The 20,831-nt window shown below is 43.6% G+C and overlaps 1 protein-coding gene across 3 annotated transcripts in view; it reads left to right on the top strand.

Annotated features, from left to right (window-relative positions):
• Window positions 1-16,392: 16,392 nt before the first annotated feature.
• Window positions 16,393-20,831, top strand: part of LOC134359986 (tubulin beta chain-like) — a 40,733-nt gene continuing 36,294 nt past the window's right edge. The window contains exon 1 of one of the 3 annotated variants that reach the window (XM_063073925.1): window positions 16,393-16,653. In XM_063073925.1, coding sequence (XP_062929995.1) covers window positions 16,597-16,653 — 57 coding nt within the window. In that variant the 5' untranslated portion in view covers window positions 16,393-16,596. Of the gene's footprint in view, window positions 16,654-16,916; window positions 16,956-18,118; window positions 19,465-20,831 lie in introns of those variants that run through there. The other 2 variants (XM_063073929.1, XM_063073927.1) reach the window with 2 other exon arrangements.

Here is a 20,831-nt window from a genome sequence, read left to right as displayed (position 1 = left end):
GACATGGTTGCAAGGAGGACAGGACTGGCAACACCCATTCAAAGAATTTCAGACATGTTGGACAGGGATGTAAAAGAGGAGGGACACTGCATTATTGATCAAGGAGCCCATCAAGGCAGCAATGAAGAAGAAGGTCTTAAAAGGCTCTTCATATGAAGCTATATGCAGAGAGCTTATAAATAAAAAAAAAGGCTATCACTTTGTTGAACTTCCACAACACGCCTCCCAATAGTAGGAAATAGAGGAACAGATATGTAGACAACTCAAAGTATACTATAGTAGAGATTTCAACTTTCTTGTTTTAGGTTTTTGCATAGGATTGGAAAAAGCTGCAGAGAGTTGTAAATTCAGCCAGCTCCATCATGGCCATTAGTCTCCCCAGCACTGAGAACATCTTAAAAAGGCAGCATCCATTATTAAGGACATGCTCTCTTCAGATTACTTCTCTCAGAGGAACTAGAGGAGTCTGAGGACACCTCATGTTTTAGGAACAGTTCTTCCCCTCTACCATTAAATTTCTGAACAGACAATGAACCAACCCATGAACACTACCTCATTATTTTGGCTCTCTATTTCCACAATTTAAATATATATATATATATATATATATATATATATATATGGAAAAGATTAAGGATAGTTTGAAAATAAGTAATAGAAGACATCAAGTGATTATGGAAGGTTGCTTTTATGATTGAAAGCCTGAGTCATCGTGCTATAGAGTCATGCTAAACTGGGGCCCATGCAAGTGCCTGCTACGACATCTTTGGTCTGGAGAAAGTGGGAGGAGCAGAAAGAAATTCTTAAGGGTGAGTACCAGTTCTTCCAGACACAGGAGGGTGGTGGCAGAGGAGAACTCTTATCCAGAAAGAAGTGGAGAGCCCTGACACCTTCCTGGTCAAGGAGAGTGTGCACATCCAATATGTCATACTCTGCAACTTCCACCATGTCCAATGCGATCCCACAGCAGACATGTCCTTCCCTCCCTTCTCTGCTTTCTGAAGGGGTGGCTCTCTCTGATGTTAAGGGTCACACCTGTCCCTATACCTTCTCACTCACTACCAAGTCCTTCACATGTGAATCCATCAGTGTCGTTTATTGCATCTGGTACTCCTGCTCCAGCTTCCTCGATACCTGAGACCCGATGTATATCAGGCGGTGGGGGGGGGAGGGGGTCGCTTCGTCAATTAACTTCATCCAATGTAACAGCCAGGATCTTCCGGTGGCCAACTATTTTAATTCTACTTCCACACTGACAACGTCTGTCCACAAATTAGATGTAGGTTCGAGGAACAGGACCTCATAACTGGCTCTGGTAATCACCAAACTGACTCCCTTTTGTCCCCGTTTTTTTTCCTTATCCCACCAACCCCATCTTTCCTCTCCCCATCCTCTCAATCTGCCCATCACCCACACATTCTTCCCTCCAGTTCCCCTCCCCAGCTCCTTCCCTTTTATCCATAGCCCACCGTCCTAACTGATTCCATCTTCATCATCTCCCAACTTCCATCATTCTGACTCTCTCTTTACTCCCCTTCCTATTCAACCCCCATCTGGATCCAGACCTCAGAAACTGATTCCACCTTCATCAGTATTTTGTTACTTCCTCCTTTTACCTCCCAGATTCCGTCATTCTGACTCTCCCTTTACCACCTACCTATTACCCCTGCCACCCTCTCCCCAACCTGGATCCAGACCTCAGAAACTGATTCCATCTTCATCAGTCCTTCATCACTCCTACCTGTCACCTCCCAACTTCCATCATTCTGACTCTCTCTTTACTCCCCCGCCTATTATCTATCCCCTGCCACTCACTCCCCCAACCTGGATCCCAGACCGCAGAAAATCCATCTCTTGCTTCTCTCAATAACCTGAGGTATACCCCATCAGACCCAGGGGACTTATCCACCTTAATGCTCTTTCAGAGATCCACACTACCTCCTCCTCTATGTCAAAATGCTTTAGCATACTAGCAGGCTTCACATCGAAGCAACACACAAAAAATACTGGGGGAACTCAGCAGGCCAGGCAGCATCTATGGAAAAGAGTAAACAGTCAACGTTTCAGGCCAAGACCCTTCATCAGGACATCGATCTTACTATTCTCAATGTCCTTCCAACTGGCTTGGTAAAAGGAGGCAGAGAGTCAAGATGAAGGACTGTTTTCGTGATTAGAAGCTGCAGACCAACAGTATTTACTGTTTGTAATAGATATTGATGATCTCAGTGCAAATGTAGGTGATAGGATTAGTAAGGTTGGAGATGGCACGAAGATGGGTGGTATTAAGTGAGGCGCGAAGACCTTAGCTACAGGATGATATTGATGTGTTGGTGAAATGGCAGAGAATTAGCAGGTGGAATTTAATTGTGATAAATGTGAGGTGATGCATTTTGGAAGGACTAATAGTGCCAGGAGAAAACATAATGAGTGACAGGCCCCTAGGAAGAACAGAACAAGTACAAGTAAGAAAAAAAAAGGATATGAACTATTTAGCCAGGACATGAAATATAATAACCAGAGTCTAACAAGTCCTCTTCAAAGGTTTAAACAGTTCTGTCTATTCAGCCACACTATTGAGCAAACGTCACTCCACTCTTTAAGGCAGAGGCAGGAAATTATAGGCTAGGTAGCTTGACCAGTGGTTGGGAAGATGTTAGGTTCCATTATTAAGGATTAGGTTTTGGGGTACTTGGAAGGATGTGATAAAATAGGACAAAATCAGCATGGTTTCCTTAAGGGCATATCTTGTTTGACAAATCTGTTAGAATTCTTTGAGGAAATGACAGGATATTGTTAACCTGGATTTTCAGAAGGCCTTTGATCAAGTGCTACACATGAGGATGTAAAACAAGAGCCTATGGTATTAGAGGAAAGATATTAGTGTGGACAGAGGATTGGCTGCCTAACATAAGGCAAAGTGTGGGAATAAAATGGGTCCTTTCTGGTTGGCTGCCGGCGACTAGTGGTGTTTTGCAAGGGTTGCTGTTGGGTCCGCTACTTTTCCTGTTAAATGTTAACTATCTGGATGATGAAACTGATGGCCTTGTGGCCAAGTTTGCAGTTAATACAAAGATAGGTGAAGGGGCAGATAGTGTTAAGGAAGCACAGGATGTGAAGAAGGACTCGAGATAGATTAGGAGAATGGGCAAAAAGTGGGAGATGGAATACAGTGGAGGGAAGAATCCAGAATCAGGTTTATTATCACTAACATATATAATGAAATTTGTTGTTTTGCGGCAGCAGTATATTGAAATACATAAAATGAACTATAAATTATAATAAAAAATACACTCAGTGGCCACTTTATCAGGTGTGCCTGTACACCTTGTTAATGCAAATATCTAATCAGCAACACAGTTCATTAAAGCATACAGACATGGTCAAGAGATTCAGTTATTGTTCAGACCAAACATCAGAATGGGGAAGAAATATGATCTCAGTGACTTTGACCGTGGATTGATTGTTGGTTTGGGTATCTCAGAAATTGCTGATCTCCTGAGGTTTTCACACACAACGGTCTCTAGAGTTTACAGGGGATGGTGCAAAAAACAAAAAAAAAAAAATCCAGTGGTTGGCAGTTCTGTGGGTGAAATGCCTTGTTAGTTTGAGAGGTCAGAGGTGAATGGCCAGATTAGTTCAAGCTCGTGACAGTAACTCAACTAACCACACGTTACAAACAGTGGTGTGCAGAAGAGTATTTCTGAACACACAACACATCGAAACTTGAAGTGGGTGGGCTACAGCAGCAGAAGACCATGAACATATACCCAGTGGCCACTTTATTAGGTATCAGAGGTACCGAATAAAGTGGCCACTTTGTGTATTATATAATAAAATAGTGAGGTACTGTTCATGGGTTCATTGCCCTGTTACGGGTATTAACCCTCAACAATAATTATCAGTTAGGCACAGAGAGAATCTGCATTTACTGATAAATACTTTTATTGACTCTAATAACAAGCACATGAATTAACAAAACTAAATATCAGTGTGCACTCTCACTAAGGTTCCCTGACCCTCCATAAGCAGTCAAAGGATGGAAAAGGTACTACCTGGGGAAAGGAGCCTACGCTGACCAGGCATTCTTGTTGATCCTGATGTAATTTCCATGTTCCCAATATGGGGTCATCCCTTCTGTGATAGTTGATCCCCAGAGATTTGTTGCTGTCTGTACTCCCAAAATCCTTTTCCTTTTCAAATCAATTTATCTTTCAATTTCATTGGCTCAAGCTTGTCAGACTAACCTGTGTCAGCTTCTCGTTTGATCTGCCCCAATGCTACAAGCAGCGTTATTTTAGGGCTCTTACCCCCAAGCTTGTGCCTCTTTGTTCTTTGCAGGTCAGCCAAACACTGGGCTCAAGCTACTTCAGATCACAAACTGTTCTTTCCTGCAAGCCTGCCATTTTACATAATAAACTGCTTCTTATCTGGAAATGGCCTCAGTTCTAGCAGATCATAAGATCATTGTGTCCACATTGTGACACCAAACAAAGCTATCCGACAATTGATGCTAATGAGAGAGACAAGAGAGACAATGGAGAAACATTCAAAATGCTAATGAGAGAGAAGAGAGGGATTAACAGAAAAGAAACACAATTCAGAATATTGACAGACTGGTTACTTTGAACCTGAACTGTTTGAAGTTTGATGGACAGGTGATACCCCAGCAGGGGGATAAAAAGAGCAGGTTCGCTAAGGTACAGACACACCACGATGCCATGAGACAACGAGAACCTGGAAAGAGCGGTGTGCCCCCACAAGTGGTGAGAGTTTGGAGGTCCAGTTCGTGGGAACCGACCAGAGGCTCACAGGGTGTAAAGGTATGATCAGTGGGAACCTGGGGTGTGTGTCTGCCCTTGCCTGGGTGCTGGGTTCACCGCGGAAGAATGATCGTATCTGGAACAGAGGGGTCACAGTCGGTGACCACAGCGGGATAGAAGACATAAAAGAGTCGGCCCGAAACCAACTGCGAAGACATCAAAGGTCTGCCTGATCCAAATTGCATCCCTCTCTCTCTCTCCAGTGGTACCACAACAGCGATTACTGCGAACTGCACTAAACTGAACTGAACTCTGCATCACTTAAGACAGATAATTTTACCCCTAGACTGCGATAGAGCTTGGTTGATTCCTATTACCCTAGTTCTGTGTATATGTGTGTATTATCATTGCTAACTTGTCACATTTATATCCTTACGATTAGAGTACTGTATTACTTAGTTCTTTAATAAAACTTTATTAGTTCCTAGTAATCCAGACTCCAACGAGTGTTCCATTTCTGCTGGTTTGGCAACCCAGTTACGGAGTACGTAACAACATTTAATTGTTCTGATTTAGCTATACCAGAGCAAGAACAACTTCACCAAATGATTCACAAAATGGCGGCAAGAACATTCTTACAAAATGGCGTCCTCCATTCCTGCAACCACATGGTAGGAACAAAGACATTTGCTGTGTCTGTTTCCACTGCACTTGCCTCATTGTCGTCCACTGATCTGCAAATTTTAGTTCTTTCTGGCCCACGGTCCATTCAGTAATCTGATGGCAGAGGGGGAGAAGCTGTCCCTAGATGTTGAGTGTGTTCAGGCACTTGTACCTCCTTTCTGAGGATAGTAATGAGAAGAGAGCATGCCCTGGGTGGTGAGGGTCCTGAATGATGGACCCTTCTGAGGCATCACCTCTTGATGTTGTCTTCAGTGGTGGGGAGGCTAGTGCCCATGATGAAGTTGACGGAGTTCACAACCCTCTAAAGCGCTTCCCAATTCTGAACAGTGGCTCCTCCATACCAGACAGTGAAGCAACCAGTCATAAGGCTCTGCACAGTGCATCCATAGAAATTTGCTGGACATTCCAGATCTCCTCAAACTCCAAATGAAATATAGCTGCTGGCATGTCCTATTCATAATTGCATCAATATGTTGGGCCTAGGATAGGTCTTCATAGATGTTGACACTCAAAAACTTGAATCTGCTGTAAGTGGTATAAAGACATCGACAATTTTCTAACTGGGGAGTGTATTCAGGAATCAGAGGTGCCAAGGGTCTTGGGAGTCCTAGTGTAGGATTTTCCAAAGGCTAATGTGCAGGTTGAGTTGGTAGTAAGGAAGGGAAATTTTAGCATTCATTTCAGGAGGACTAGAATATAAAAGCAAAGATGTAATGTCAAGGCATTATAGGGTGTTGATCAGACTGTACTTGGAGTATTGTGAGCAGTTTTGGGCCGCTTATCTCAGAAAGGATGTGTTGACATTACAGAAGGTTCAGAGGACATTCACAAGAATGATCTCAGAAATTAAAAGGTTAATGTATGGGCCTGTTCTTGATGCAGTTTAGAAAAATGGAATGGTGCAGGGGTGGGGGATCTCATTAAAACCCATCGAATATTGAAAGGAACACCACGAAGGGTCTCGGCCTGAAACGTCGACTGCGCCTCTTCCTATAGATGCTGCCTGGCCTGCTGCGTTCACCAGCAACTTTGATGTCTGTTGCTTGAATTTCCAGCATCTGCAGAATTCCTGTTGTTTGTGAATATTGAAAGGCCTAGATAGTGGATGTGGAAAGGATGTTTCCTGTAGTGGGGGAAGTCTAAGATCAGAAGGCACAGCCTCAGAATAGAAGGACATCCCTTTAGAACAGAGAAGGGGAATTTCTTTAGCCAGACCATGTGAATCTCGGAATTCATTGCCACATGCGGCTGTGAAGGCCGTCATTGAATATATTTAAAGCAGACATTGATAGGTTCTTGATTAGTAGGGGAGTCAAAGGTTACAGGTAGAAGGCAGGAGAATGGGGTTGAGAAGAATAATAAATCAGCTATGGTGGAATGGTGAAACAGACTCGATAGGCTGAATGGCCTATTTGTGCTCCTATATCTTATAGTCTACTGGTTTGACAGCAATTACTTAATCTTCACTGGCCATTGGTGAGGTGCCAGGTAATTGGGAGACAGTGAATGTAATCCCTTTATTCACGAGAGCAGGAAGAAGCAAGGTACTTACAGGCCAGACAGTCTGTCATTAGTTCAAGGGACATTATTTGAAAACGTTCTGAGGGACAGGATTTATCTAAACTTGGTAAGGCATGGATTGATCAAAGGTAGCATGGATTTGTTAGGGGGAGATCTTGTTTTCCTTGGTTGAATTTTTCAAAGTGATAAATGGAGAAAGTTAGGTAGTGCAGATGATGTGGTCTACATGACGTTGAAAGACCTATGACAATGTTACATATGGTAAACTGGCCCATACATTAGAGCCCATGGGATCAAGGTCAAATTGCCAAACTGGATCCAAAAAATCTTGGTAACAGGCAACAGGGCTTGATGGTGGAAGCCTGTAAAATGTGGTGTACCAAGGAATTCAGCACTCAGACCCTTCTGGGTTAATAATTGGATGTGAATGCCAGGGGTTTGATTAGTAAGTGTTGTTGACAGTGAGGAGATAGTCTTAGGCTGCAGGATGAAATTGATAGGCTGGTAAAGTGAGCAAATCAATGGAAAGTTGAATTCAATCCTGGTGAAGGAATAATAAGGCTAGAAGATACACAATGTATAGTAGGATGCTGTGGAGTATTGGAAAGTGGGATCTTGGAATACAAGTCCAACGATCCTGGAAGCTGGAGAGAGAGAGAGAGAGATATGACATAGCCCTATGAGATGCTGACCTTCGTCAGCCAGGGCATACACATTTATACAACGTGGAATAATACCAAATTAAATTAATCCCTTTAGCCTGAACATGGTCCATATCCCTCTATTCCCTGGCTGGTCGTTTGTTGTCTAAATACCTCTTAAATGTCACTATCATATCTGCTTCTACCATCACCACTGGCTGCAGATTCCAGTCACTTACCACCCTCTGTGTAAAAAAAAACTTGCTTCACAAAACTCTTTTTAAACTTTCCTTCTCTCAGCTTAAATCTATGCTCGCTAGCAAATGCTGAAGAATAGGATTAGTATAGTTGGGTACAATGATAGCATGGATAAGATTTGCTGAAAGGCCTTTTTCAGTATGTCTCTGTAACCCACTGAAGCCTCTGTGCATCTTCCTCACTGCTCACACTCCCAACCTCACTTCAAACCTGGAGATCTCATTGGGTTAGAAAATCCATCATCAATGACATTCAAGCATCCATTTACAATAAGTCCCATTTTTATTCTCCCCACAGTTCCATCACCTCCCCCATAATTAAATCATTAATAAACTGTCAGGAAGGGGTAAATCATTTCTTTGGAGAATCAGAACTCTGGAGTTTGAAAGTGAGTCAGTTCCTCTGTCTCCGCTTTATTTTCTCTCAGGATGAGTCTTTTCATTTCAGAACTGCTGAGATGTCCTCCCTCTTCAAAGGAAGGGGCTTCAATTCCTCCACCATCAATGCTGCGCTCACCCACATCTCTTCCGTTAAGTGCACGTTTGCCCTCACCCTATCCTCCCACTGCCACACCAGGGATAGGATTCCTCTTGTCCTCACCTACCACTCTACTAGCTTCTGTGCCTAGCACGTTATTCTCTGTAACTTGCGTCATCTGCAGCAGGGTCCCACCACTAAGCACATCTTTCCTTCCCCCACCCTCACTTTTTGCTTTCCACATGGATCACTCCCAACATGACTTCCTTGTCCATTTGTCCCTCCCCACTGACCTCCCTCCTCATACTTAAAACTTGCAAGCTAAACAACTGCTACACCTGCCCCTGCGCCTCCTCCCCCGCAACCATTCAGGGCCCCAAACAGTCCATCCAGTGAGAGAACACTTCAACTGCGAGGCTGTTGGGGTCATGAACTGTATTTGGTGCTCCCGGTGTAGCCTCTGGTATAGATCGGGAGACTGCTTCACCGAGCAGAAAAAATGGGATCTGCTGGTATCCACCCATTTCAATTGTACTTCCCGCTCCCATTCCAACATGTCAGTCCATGGCTCCTCTACTGCGGTGATGAAGCCACACTGAGGTCGGAGGAGCAACACCTTATAGTCTGTCTGGGTAGCCTCCGTCTTGATGGCATGAATGTCGAGATCGAACTTACAGTGATGCCCCCCCCCCAACTCTTCACCATTCCCCGTTCCTGTTTCCCCCTCTCACCTTCCCTTTTACCTGCCCATCACCTCCTTCTGTCCCTTTTTTCAATGGTCCTCTACCCTCTCCTATCAGTTTCCCCCTTCTCCAGCCCGTTATTTATCTCCTTCACCAATCAACTTCCCAGCTCTTTATTTCACCCCCTCCCGCTCTCCCGGTTTCACCTATCACCTACCACCTACCACCTTGTGTTTCTTCCTTCCCTCCCCCCACCTTCTTACTCTGACTTCTCTTTTTATCCCCCCCCCCCCCGATCCCAATGAAGGGTCTCAGCCTGAAATGTCAACTCTTTATTCTTTCCCATAGATGCTGGCGAGACTCTTGAGTTCCTCCAGCGTTTTTGTGTGTTGCTTTAGAGCTCCTGTGTTGCTCATTCACGCCACCTGGTGGCCAACGAAGAGAGTTGTCACATTAAAAATAAGACAAATTCCACCAATTAGTAGAGGGTGCTTTAAAAGAAGGAAATATACAGTACATTGAAAATATTGAAATCACTTAATAGAAGTTATTCCATTAGACTGAGAAGCACTTATAGTGAAACAGGATTTCCTAAAAATGAGATTCAGATCACATCTTAACTTAAGACCTAAAACTGCATTGAGATTTAATATGCATTACCTGCAATGCAGCTGTCTGTGTCTTGTCTGTTGAAACTAATGGTTTGCACAGGTGAATTACCTTGTCTGCTGAAAACACTAAATTGAGTAAACATCTTTATTTTTAGACATTGAAACGTTTATTAAGCAGACATGACTGTAAAATCAAATGGAAAAGAGGAACATCTGAATTCGAGGAAAATACAGCAGTGTGCATCCCTTTTATTCTTCCATCTGGAATTCTCCCCTCCTTAACTGCTTTGCATTCTCCAGTAGGCTGACTTTGCTTATCCAATGATGGCAGCCCACACAGTGTTGCTGTCAGCACCAAGTTTTGCATGCTTCTTGCCTAATACCACATACTGTACCTCCACCTTCCAGTGCAGGCTTGTTGGACAATCAATTTCCTGCCTTCCTATCTTCAAGCTCTTAAGACTAATAGCAACTCCCACTCAGATCACTTAATTCAACAGAGTGCAACACAGATCTTTTAACTCTACATGGTACAATTACCTAACAATAACTAACTGTAAATTATTTTAAATGTACAAGTATGTACTGTATATAGTAAGAGCCAATACCATCCAAGCCAAGACTATCATCCAGTAGCACTCACGTCCACTGTGATGAAGTGCTTTAAGAGGATGGTGATGAAACATATCAACTCCTGTCTAAGGACCAACTTGGATCCACTCGAAAATGCCAACCGTCACAACAGGTGAACAGCGGAGGCCATTTCATAGGCTCTTCAGTCAACCCTGGAACACATGGACAGTGAAGATGTGTATATCAGGATACTCTTCATTGACTACAGTGCTGCATTCCACACTATCATGCCCTTAAAACTAATCAATAAGCTCCAGGACCTGGGCTTCAATATCTCCTTCTGCAACTGGATCCTCAATTTCCTCAGTTGATGTGTGCTTAGCCATCTGCTCTACTCATTTTATACCTATGACTGTGAGGTTAAGCACAGCTCCAATGTTAAATTTGCTGAGGGCACCACTGTCGCTGGCTGAACCAAAGCTTGTGATGAATCAGCATATAGGAGGGAGATTGAAAACCTGGCTGAATGGTGCCACAACAACAACCTCTCACTCAATGTCAGCAAAACTAAAGAGCAGATTATTGATGACAGGAGGTCCATCAGCCAGTCCTCATCAGGGATCAGAGGTGGAGAGGGTCAGCAACTTTAAATTCCTCGGCATTATCATTTCAAAGGATCTGTCCTGGGTCCAGCATGTAAGTGCCATTACAAAGAAGGCATGGTCGCACCTCTACTTTCTGAGAAGTTTGCGAAGATTTGGCATGTGTAAGGTGATTCTACCGTGCTTCTTTGTATTTACTGTGAATGCCCACAAGAAAATGAATCTCAGGGTTGTATATGGTGACAGTTATATTTTGATAATAAACTTACTTTGAACCTAGATAGAACATAGAAAACCTACAGCACAATACAGGCCCTTCGGCCCACAGAGCTGTGCTGAACATGTCCTTACCTTAGAAATTACCTAGGGTGACCCATAGCCCTCTATTTTTCTAAGCTCCATGTACCTGTCCAGAACTTTCTTAAAAGACCCTATCGTATCTGCCTCCACCACCGTTGCCGGCAGCTCATTTCACGCACTTACCACTCTCTGCGTAAAAAAAACTTACCCCTGACATCTCGTCTGTACCTACTTCCAAGCACCTTGAAACTGTGCCCTCTCATGCTAGCCATTTCAGCCCTGGGGAAAGCCTCTGACTATCCACATGATCAATGCCTCTCATCATCCTATACACCTCTATCAGGTCACCTCTCATCCTCCATCTCTCCAAGGAGAAAAGGCCGAGTTCACTCAACCTATTCTCATACAACATGTTCCCCAATCCAGGCAACATCCTTGTAAATCTCCTCTGCACCCTTTCCATGGTTTCCACATCCTTCCTATAGTGAGGTGACCAGTACTCCAAGTGGGGTCTGACCAGGGTCCTATATAGCTGCAACATTACCTCTCTACTCCTAAACTCAATCCCACAATTGATGAAGGCCAATGCACTGTATGCCTTCTTAACTACATAGTCACCCTGCACAGCAGCATTGAGTGTCCTATGGACTCGGACCCCAAGATCGCTCTGATCCTCCACACTGCCAAGAGTCTTACCATTAATACTACATTCTGCCATCACATTTGACCTACCAAAATGAACCACTTCACATTTATCTGGGTTGAACTCCATCCCAGCCCTACTTCTCAGCCCAGTTTTGTATCCTATCAATGTCCCCCTGTAACCTCTGACAGCCCTCCACACTATCCACAACAACCCCAACCTTTGTGTCATCAGCAAATTTAATAACCCATCCCTCCATTTTCTCATCCAAGTCATTTATAAAAATCACTAAGAGTAGGGGTCCCAGAACAGATCCCTGAGGCACACCACTGGTCACCAACCTCCAAGCAGAATATGACCCGTCTACAACCACACTTTTTGCCTTCTGTGGGCAAGCCAGTTCTGGATCTGCAAAGCAAAGTCCCCTTGGGTCCCATGCCTCCTTACTTTCTCAATAAGCCTTGCATGGGGTACCTTATCAAATGCCTTGTTGAAATCTGTATACACTACATCTATGGCTCTACCTTCATCAATGTGTTTAGTCACATCCTCAAAAAATTCAATCAGGCTCGTAAGGCACGATCTGCCTTTGACAAAGCCATGCTGTCTATTCCTAATCATATTATGCTTCTCCAAATGTTCATAAATCCTACCTCTCAGGATCTTCTCCATCAACTTGCTAACCACTGAAGTAAGACTCACTGGACTATAATTTCCTGGGCTATCTCTACTCCCTTTCTTGAATAAAGGAACAACATCCGCAACCCTCCATTCCTCCAGAACCTCTCCAGTCCCCACTGATGATGCAAAGATCATCGCCAGAGGCTCAGCAATCTCCTCCCTCGCCTCCCACAGCAGCCTGGGAAACATCTTGTCCAGTCCCAGTGACTTATCCAAGTTGATGCTTTCCATAAGCTCCAGCACATCCTCTTTCTTAATATCTACATGCTTAAGCTTTTCAGTCCACTGTAAGTCATCACTACAATCACCAAGATCTTTTTCCATAGTGAATACTGAAGTACAGTATTCATTAAGTAGCTCTGCTATTTCCTCTGGTTCCATACACACTTTCCCACTGTCACACCTGATAGGACTATTCTTTCAAGTCTTATCCTCTTGCTCTTCACATACTTGTAGAATGCCTTGGGGTTCTCCTTAATCCTGCCCGCCAAGGCCTTCTCATGGCCCCTTCTGGCTCTCCTAATTTTCTTGCCTCACAAATCTATTGGAACTCTTTGAAGAATTAACAAGCAGGATAGACAAAGGAGAATCAGTGGATGGTGTGTACTTGGATTTTCAGAAGATAACGCACATGAGGTTGCTAAATAAGATAAGAGCCTAGGGTTTTGCAGGAAAGATTCTGGCATGGATAATGTAAAGCCCTCTCCTCAAACTGTGAGAAGACGCGGTTACTTTTCACTTCCAAACTCTGGTCGCTGTTCAAACGAATCGAGAGTATACCGACTGGCCTCGTATGAAAACACCACTGCCCTTAAAAGGAAAAGGCTACAAAAAGTAGCGCACACAGCCCAGTGCTTCACAGGTAAAGATTTCAAGATTGTTTAATGTAATTTCCTGAACACAAGTGTAAGGAGAACGAAATAATTGTTACTCCAGATCTGATGCAGCACAAAAAAAACATGAAAGATAAAGAACACAATAAAATTAAAAACACAACAAATATAAGTACGTGAGATGGTTTATGTACATACAGTAGATTAATTCTATGTCTATATAGTAGCTCTAGGCTGTACATAAGGTGACTGATAGGAAATAATACAGTGGTCGAGTTAGTAGGTGCAGGTGTTGATAAGCTCCTTCCCACCAATGAGCACATCTACAAGAGGCGCTGTAGCAGGAAAGCAGCATCCATTATCGGGGACCTCCACCATCCAGGCCTTGCTCTCTTCTCACTGCTGCCATCAGGAGGCAAGGTACAGGAGCCTCAGGTCTCACACCTCCAGGTTCAAGAAACACACATAAAAGATGCTGGTGAATAGTTATTAGCCCTCAGCCATCGGCCTTCTGAACCAGAGGGAATATCTTCACTCACCCCGACACTGAAATGATTCTACAACCAATGGACTCGCTTGCAAGGACTGTACAACTCATGTTTTTGATATTTATTATTTATTTATTATCTTTTTTTTCTCGCCTTTTTTTATTTGCAAAATGTCTTTTGCACACTGATTGTTGTCTTTGTTGTATGCAGTTTTTCACTGATTCTACTGTGTTTCTTTGTATGCACTGTGAATGTCTGCATGAAAATTAACCTCAGGGTTAATGACATTTATGTACTTAGATCACAGATTTACTTTGAACTTTGAATACATTATGCTTTGAAGATATCCTGTACAGACATCAACATTATTGTCTCATGTGATTCATTTTTTAACGTTTTTAAATTTCTCTCAACACTCTGGCTAAACAAGACTTGACAGACAAGTTTTTTGTTTTTTATTTTTGGGGGTTTGCATGTTACAGTCACGATCAGCAATTTTTATCCATCTCCAATTCCCCTTGAGAACTTATGAAGAGGAGCTACCTTCGAGAACTGTTGCATTCCATCTGGTGAGGGTGCATTTTTAACACAGGCTGAAGAGCTGTAAATGAAATTGAACAATGTGCAATTATCCGTGAATGTCCCCACTTCTGACTCTGTAATGGAATGAAAAGTCATTGATGCAGTTGTTAAAGATGGTTGGACCTAGGGCAGAGTTCTGAGGAGCTTTTGCAGTGATGGTGTGGTGCTGGGATTATCGACCTCCAACACCCACAGTCTTCTTCTGTGTGAACCAAGACTCCAACTATTGGAATGTTTTCAATCTGACTCCCACTGACTTCAGCTTTTCCTGAGTGTCTTGATGCCACACTTTATTAAATGCTGCCTTGATGTCAAGGGAATTCACTCTCACCCCACTCCTGGCATTCAGCTCTTTGTTCGCTGCTTCGATGAATGCTTTGACTAAGTATGAAGCCAAATGGCCAAGGCAAAACCCAAACAGAACATTGGCGAACACCAGAAAATCTGCAGATGATAGAAATCCAAAGCAACACACACAAAATGCTGGAGTAACTCAGCAAGCCAGGCAGCATCAATGAAAAGGAATAAACCAGTCAAAGTTTCAACCGAGACCCTTTGGCCCATTGTGTCTATTCTAGCGGTGAAAGAGGTTTACAATGCATTTCACTCTTAATGCTTTGCCCTGCACATTTGTTTCTTTTCTGAGCATATAATTTGAATTTGAATTGACTTAATTACTTACATCCTTCATATACATGAGGAGTAAAAATCTTTACATCTCCGTCTAAGTGTGCAATGTGCAATTTATAGTACAGGTAACTTGTAATAAATAGTATGTACAACAGGACAGTCAATGTAACAAAGAAATACAATTGTATCCGTAATAATTAATCAGTCTGATGGCTTCGTGGAAGAAGCTGTCCCGGAAACTGTTGGTCCTGGCTTTTATGCTGAGGTACTGTTTCCCGGATGGTAGCAGCTGGAACAGTTTGTGGTTGGGGTGACTCGAGTCCCAGTGATCCTTCGGGCCCTTTTTACTCACCTGCCTTTGTAAATGTCCTGAACAATTGGAAGTTCACATCTGCAGATGCGCTGGGCTGTCAACACCACTCTCTGCAGAGTCCTGCGATTGAGAGAAGCACAGTTCCCATACCAGGCAGTGATGCAGCCAGTCAGGATGCTCTCAATTGTGCCCCTGTAAAAAGTTACATACATCAAAGTTGCTGGTGAACACAGCAGGCCAAGCAGCATCTACAGGAAGAGGCGCAGTCGACATTTCAGGCCGAGACCCTTCGTCAGGACTAACTGAAGGAAGGGTGAGTAAGGGATTTGAAAGCTGGAGGGGGAGGGGGAGATGCAAAATGATAGGAGAAGACAGGAGGGGGAGGGATAGAGCCGAGAGCTGGACAGGTGATAGGCAAAAGGGGATACGAGAGGATCATGGGACAGGAGGTCCGGGAAGAAAGACAAGGAGGGGGGGGTGACCCAGAGGATGGGCAAGAAGTATATTCAGAGGGACAGATGGAGTAAAAGGAGAGTGAGAGAAAGAATGTGTGCATAAAAATGAGTAACAGATGGGGTACGAGGGGGAGGTGGGGCCTTAGCGGAAGTTAGAGAAGTCGATGTTCATGCCATCAGGTTGGAGGCTACCCAGACGGAATATAAGGTGTTGTTCCTCCAACCTGAGTGTGGCTTCATCTTTACAGTAGAGGAGGCCGTGGATAGACATCCGTGGAGGCCCTGTAAAAAGTTCTTAGGATTTGGGGGCCCATACCAAACTTCTTCAACCGTCGGAGGTTGAATTCTAAATTAAGTACCCAGTCCCATCTTTAATCTGCTTCTCCCCTTTTACAGGGCACCACTTCCATCTTTTGGCCAGTCACCGTGCAATAAATGTGCTGAATAAAATTCCAGGGTCACTTTGGAAGATGACTACGATCTATTACGACCGTAACAGAAAATATATTTTTAAAAAAACAGAAATTCCCTCCCACCAATATTGAGTGTTTCTAATATTCTGGTTTTATTTTATTTCCAACACTACCGGACAGGGCACTGCACCACATCGTCAGAGAGGCCGGATATTGTGACAGGGGAAAAGGGGAGGGGCGATAACGTTGTTGCTGGGCAACAGCATCTCACAGCCAATCACAGGCAGGTCCGCTGGGTTGAAAGAAAGCCGGCAGTGGAGGGGCGGGAATATTCGTTGATTGACATTGAACTCCAATCCAACAGACGGCATACACTTTGATTGACAGTGAAATGTCCAATGGAGGGCTGAGAAGATGATTAACGATTCGCTTCAATCTATCTGTCAGCATGAGGGAGATTGTGCACATTCAGGCCGGTCAATGCGGGAACCAGATCGGGGGCAAGGTGTGTAGCGTGGCCGGAGAGGCCCTGAAATGACCTGGTGCGGTCGCTGCCGAGAGCGGATAAAAGAACCGCGCGAGCGTCGGCCATCTCACTCCTCTCTCCCGGCCGGGCTGCACTAACGCATGCGCACATTTGCGCTGTTGTGCGCGCGGGGAGACGCATGCGCAGTTCAATCGTGCAGCTGGGGGCGCGCGGGCAACGCAGGCGCAGTTGGCCGGTGTCCGGCTGAGCTGTTGTGGTGTGTTATCCATGTGGTGATTAATGGACGGCGGTAGCCGCGGTTGCACAGCCGGATTCTGATCGTAGGATACGTGGTCACGATCGCCTGTTTTTATGTGTGTGTGTTTTTGAGCGGTTATAACTGTTTGGGCGGGATAAAGGAAGCCGACCTGGGGCTGGGGACCCCGCCGTGCTCACCCCACTTACCCGGCTGCAAGTCCAAACACTAGGAGCCCTGGCAGACTCTACTTTGAGATTTCCTCTGCCAAACACCCAGGGTTACCGCGGCATAAATGTTTCAGTCGGAATAGAACTGTATAGCAACTTTTTCCATCGCACATCAAACGTTACGTCCTCCAGTAGTTGATATTACCTCCCTGGGAAAGAAGCTCTGGTTGTCTACCCTATAGATGTTTTTAAAACTTCTGTCAGGTCTCCACTCAGCCGCTGATGCTCGAGAGAAAACAATCCAAGAATGTACAGCCTCTCCTTATTGCTAATACGAAGCATCATCTTTTTATACTTATACTTTATTGTTGCCAAACAATTGATACTAGAACGTACAATCATCACAGTGATATTAGATTCTGCGCTTTCCGCTCCCTGGATTAGAAATCGATAGTAAATATTAAAAATTTAAATTATAAATCATAAATAGAAAATAGAAAAATGGAAAGTAAGGTAGTGCAAAAAAAACGAGAGGCAGGTCCGGATATTTGGAGGGTACGGCCCAGATCCGGGTCAGGATCCGTCCAACAGTCTTATCACAGTGGGAAAGAAGCTGTTCCCAAATCTGGCCGTACATCCTCTTCTGCATCCTCTTCAAAACTTCCACCTTCTGTCTGTAGCGCTACAACTAGAACTGCACTCAACTGTTGAAATAGGAGTATAATAGGAAATTGAGTAGGTCATCAATCAATTTTACCGTCTAATCCTCTTTCTCAATCACATATCCCTGCACTCTGGCCATATTCCTTTTTGCTTTTTGTATCTAGAAATCAATCTACCTCCATAAATACATCGGAGTCATACAGCACTTCGACCAGCCAGATCGCCGACCACATCTGTGCTAATTATTGCATCCTTCAATATCCATATTAGGTTATTGGCCTTCTGTGCTTTGATAAATTAGAGGTTTCCAACCTGGGGTAAATGGCAGAAAGAAGGTTGGGAACCCCTGGTCTAAATGCTTTTATTTTTAGTCATAGTCATAGTCATACTTTATCGATCCTGAGGGAAATTGATTTTCGTTACAGTTGCCCCAACCAAGAATAGAGTATAAATGCAAGAATAGAGTTTAAATGCGAGAATATCTGCTCTGCCTAAACTTCCTCTTAAGGCGCTGCATTCCAGATTTCAACCATTATTAAAATAGTTCTCTCAGTCTTCTACCATGGGAAAATGATTCTTACTATTTACCTTTCATAATTGTGAGCAGTGCTGGTAGGCCACCCTTCGGCCTGGTTGACTCCAGAGAAATCAAGCAGCCTATTCAGACTACTCATTACTGGAAAACCTCCAGCCAGGCAATATCCTGGTGAATCTCTTCTGCGTCCCCTCCAGCGTCATATCATCCCTCCAATAGTATGGTGATAAAAGGTGCATACAAAGCACAAAGTTGGGCCCCACCAGTGTTTTATAAAGGTGTTAAATGATGTCCCAGCTCTTATATCAAGCCATTTGCTATTCCTTCCACTACCCCCACCTTCTTGTTTTGGCTTCTGCCCTCATCCTTTCCAGTCCGGATGAAGGTGTCTCAGTCTGATACAACAGCTCTCTGTTATCCATCACAGGTGCTGCCTGACATGCTGAGTTCCTCCAGCATTTGTGCAAGTTGCTCAAGATTTCAGAACCTCTTGTGTTCCAAATTGTTATACATTATTTTCCAGTGAGTTGCATTGAAATGGAAAAAATCTGTTCTAATGTTGACTGTCTCTAAAATAACATTACAATTGTGCAAGATGGCGGACAGCCACAAAGACCATAGCAAGGTCAGATGGCAGTGCTGACTTATGAAGACTGGCAAGTGAATGGCGGGATGGCTAAGTGCCAAGAAACTGAAATACCAGCTTGGAAGGAGTGGACACCCACTATGCCGTTTGTGGGTTCTAGTCAGAACAGAAGCAGAGCTGGAGCTGAAGTTGTGTGCCTGCACAGAGAAAGTTTGCAGATATGAGGATTCTGCATCTGCCATTTTGTCTGCAGATTAGGGATTTGAAAATAGACATATTTACAATACTGTGTAACTTGCTGGGGAACCTGCAAGTGATGGTCTGCCTATGCAGTATCTGCCCTTGTCCTTCGTAATGGCAAAGGTAGTGTCTTGGGAGGTACTGTAAGAGTAAGCCTGAACCTAAGGCGACATCCGTGAAGTTGATCATGGATGTTGCATCCTAGCTGCCTACTTTATTGGTGCAGCACCGGCAGTCAATACGCAAGCCAGGGCAGTATGATATGGAGAGCAAGCTGTTACCCATGCAGCAGGCCTCCCCACTCTCTCCACACAGCTGATGAATCCAAAGGAATGACAGAGACCAATACAGTTTGGCACCAGTGGCGTCACAGGAGTTGCCAGTCAGCGTTGAACTCAAGGTAGGACTACCTTAGGGACTCAAGCTCCAGAATTTTCCCTTGGAGCTTCCACATGAATGTGTATATAAAGTTCTTAAGGTTGTTATAGTGGGGTGGGGGGGCAGGGTGAGGTATCTATTAAATGATCCCAGTGGCATGTGCCTCAAATAGCCTCTGACAACCAAGTTCAGCTCATAGTCTTCACATGTCGCTTAGCTTCTAAGCCTGCCGGAACCATTTGTACTGACAGGAGAAGGGCCAAAGCGGGTTGCTGGCACTTTAAACCCAGTCGCTTTGGGCAAACGAGGCTCATCATTCGTGGTTGGCAGCTCACCTAGGAGAAGGAAAACTGATCTCAAACATCTGCTGCCTTGAGGCTATAATGTAAGAAGGTCAGGCAGAGAACTATAAACACACTTAGTAAATGGTGCATAGCAAAGCCACAATCCTCTAGTGGTGGAGTGAATTAATATTTAGTACGGTGATGGGGAGTCATTCAGCTGGGCTGCTTTGTTGTGGAAAGTGTTGAGATTTTTGTGTTGTTGGAACTGCTCATCCAGGCAAGTAAAGTGAATTTCATCACACTCCTGACTTTGCCTTGAAAGTGGAAAAAAACACTTCAGGGAGCCATTCACCAAATGCTGTAGAAATGTTGTACATAGCCATTTCTGACTGGGACAACCTTCCATAATTTTTATTTCCCATTCCTTATGGTACTGCTGTTAATTTTTATTAAGTTACAAAATATTTCTTGGGTTATGATTCTGAAAAAAAGTGGTATTTGATTTATAATGCTAAATTACAAATAACAAAAGTAAGCTAAATATTAATTCTTATGAATTATGTGTGTGTGGCTCAACAATATCTTGTTTAGCAAAGAATAATTCTAAGTTGAAAAGGATAATATCTCTTCAGCATCTGCAAAATGTCTTCTAGTTCTCTGAGATCCTGAAATTTTAAATGGTTTGATTTTTCTTCCAATATTCTCTAAAAAAACATTGCACATTTTCTTCCATAAATATATTTAAATAACTATAATTGTATCTGTTGTACTATGAACTTTTTAACTTCTGCAAGCATGTTTTTATCTAACATGTTTAACTTCTCTAGTGAACTGTGTTTTTATGACTTTTTCAATGGTTTTCAATTTGCACCAAATTTCTTAAATGTGAGGCTCCTCTGTCTTTGTTTTAAATGATGCTTCCACAATATGTAAATCTACTCTTTAGTCACATCTCAGTAATGTGAATGTCTAGATTTTAGATTCTGATTTTGAACTTCTCACATCACTTGCAAACGTTACCATATTAGCTTTGAACATCAGATAACTAGTCTAGGCACTTAGCAACAGCTTAATTTTATATACTGCCTCTAATGAAATCACATCC

Source organism: Mobula hypostoma, chromosome 21 (genome assembly GCF_963921235.1).
Source record: "Mobula hypostoma chromosome 21, sMobHyp1.1, whole genome shotgun sequence".
Taxonomy (NCBI): Eukaryota; Metazoa; Chordata; class Chondrichthyes; order Myliobatiformes; family Myliobatidae; genus Mobula; species Mobula hypostoma.
This window is presented reverse-complemented; position numbering and strand designations above follow the sequence as displayed.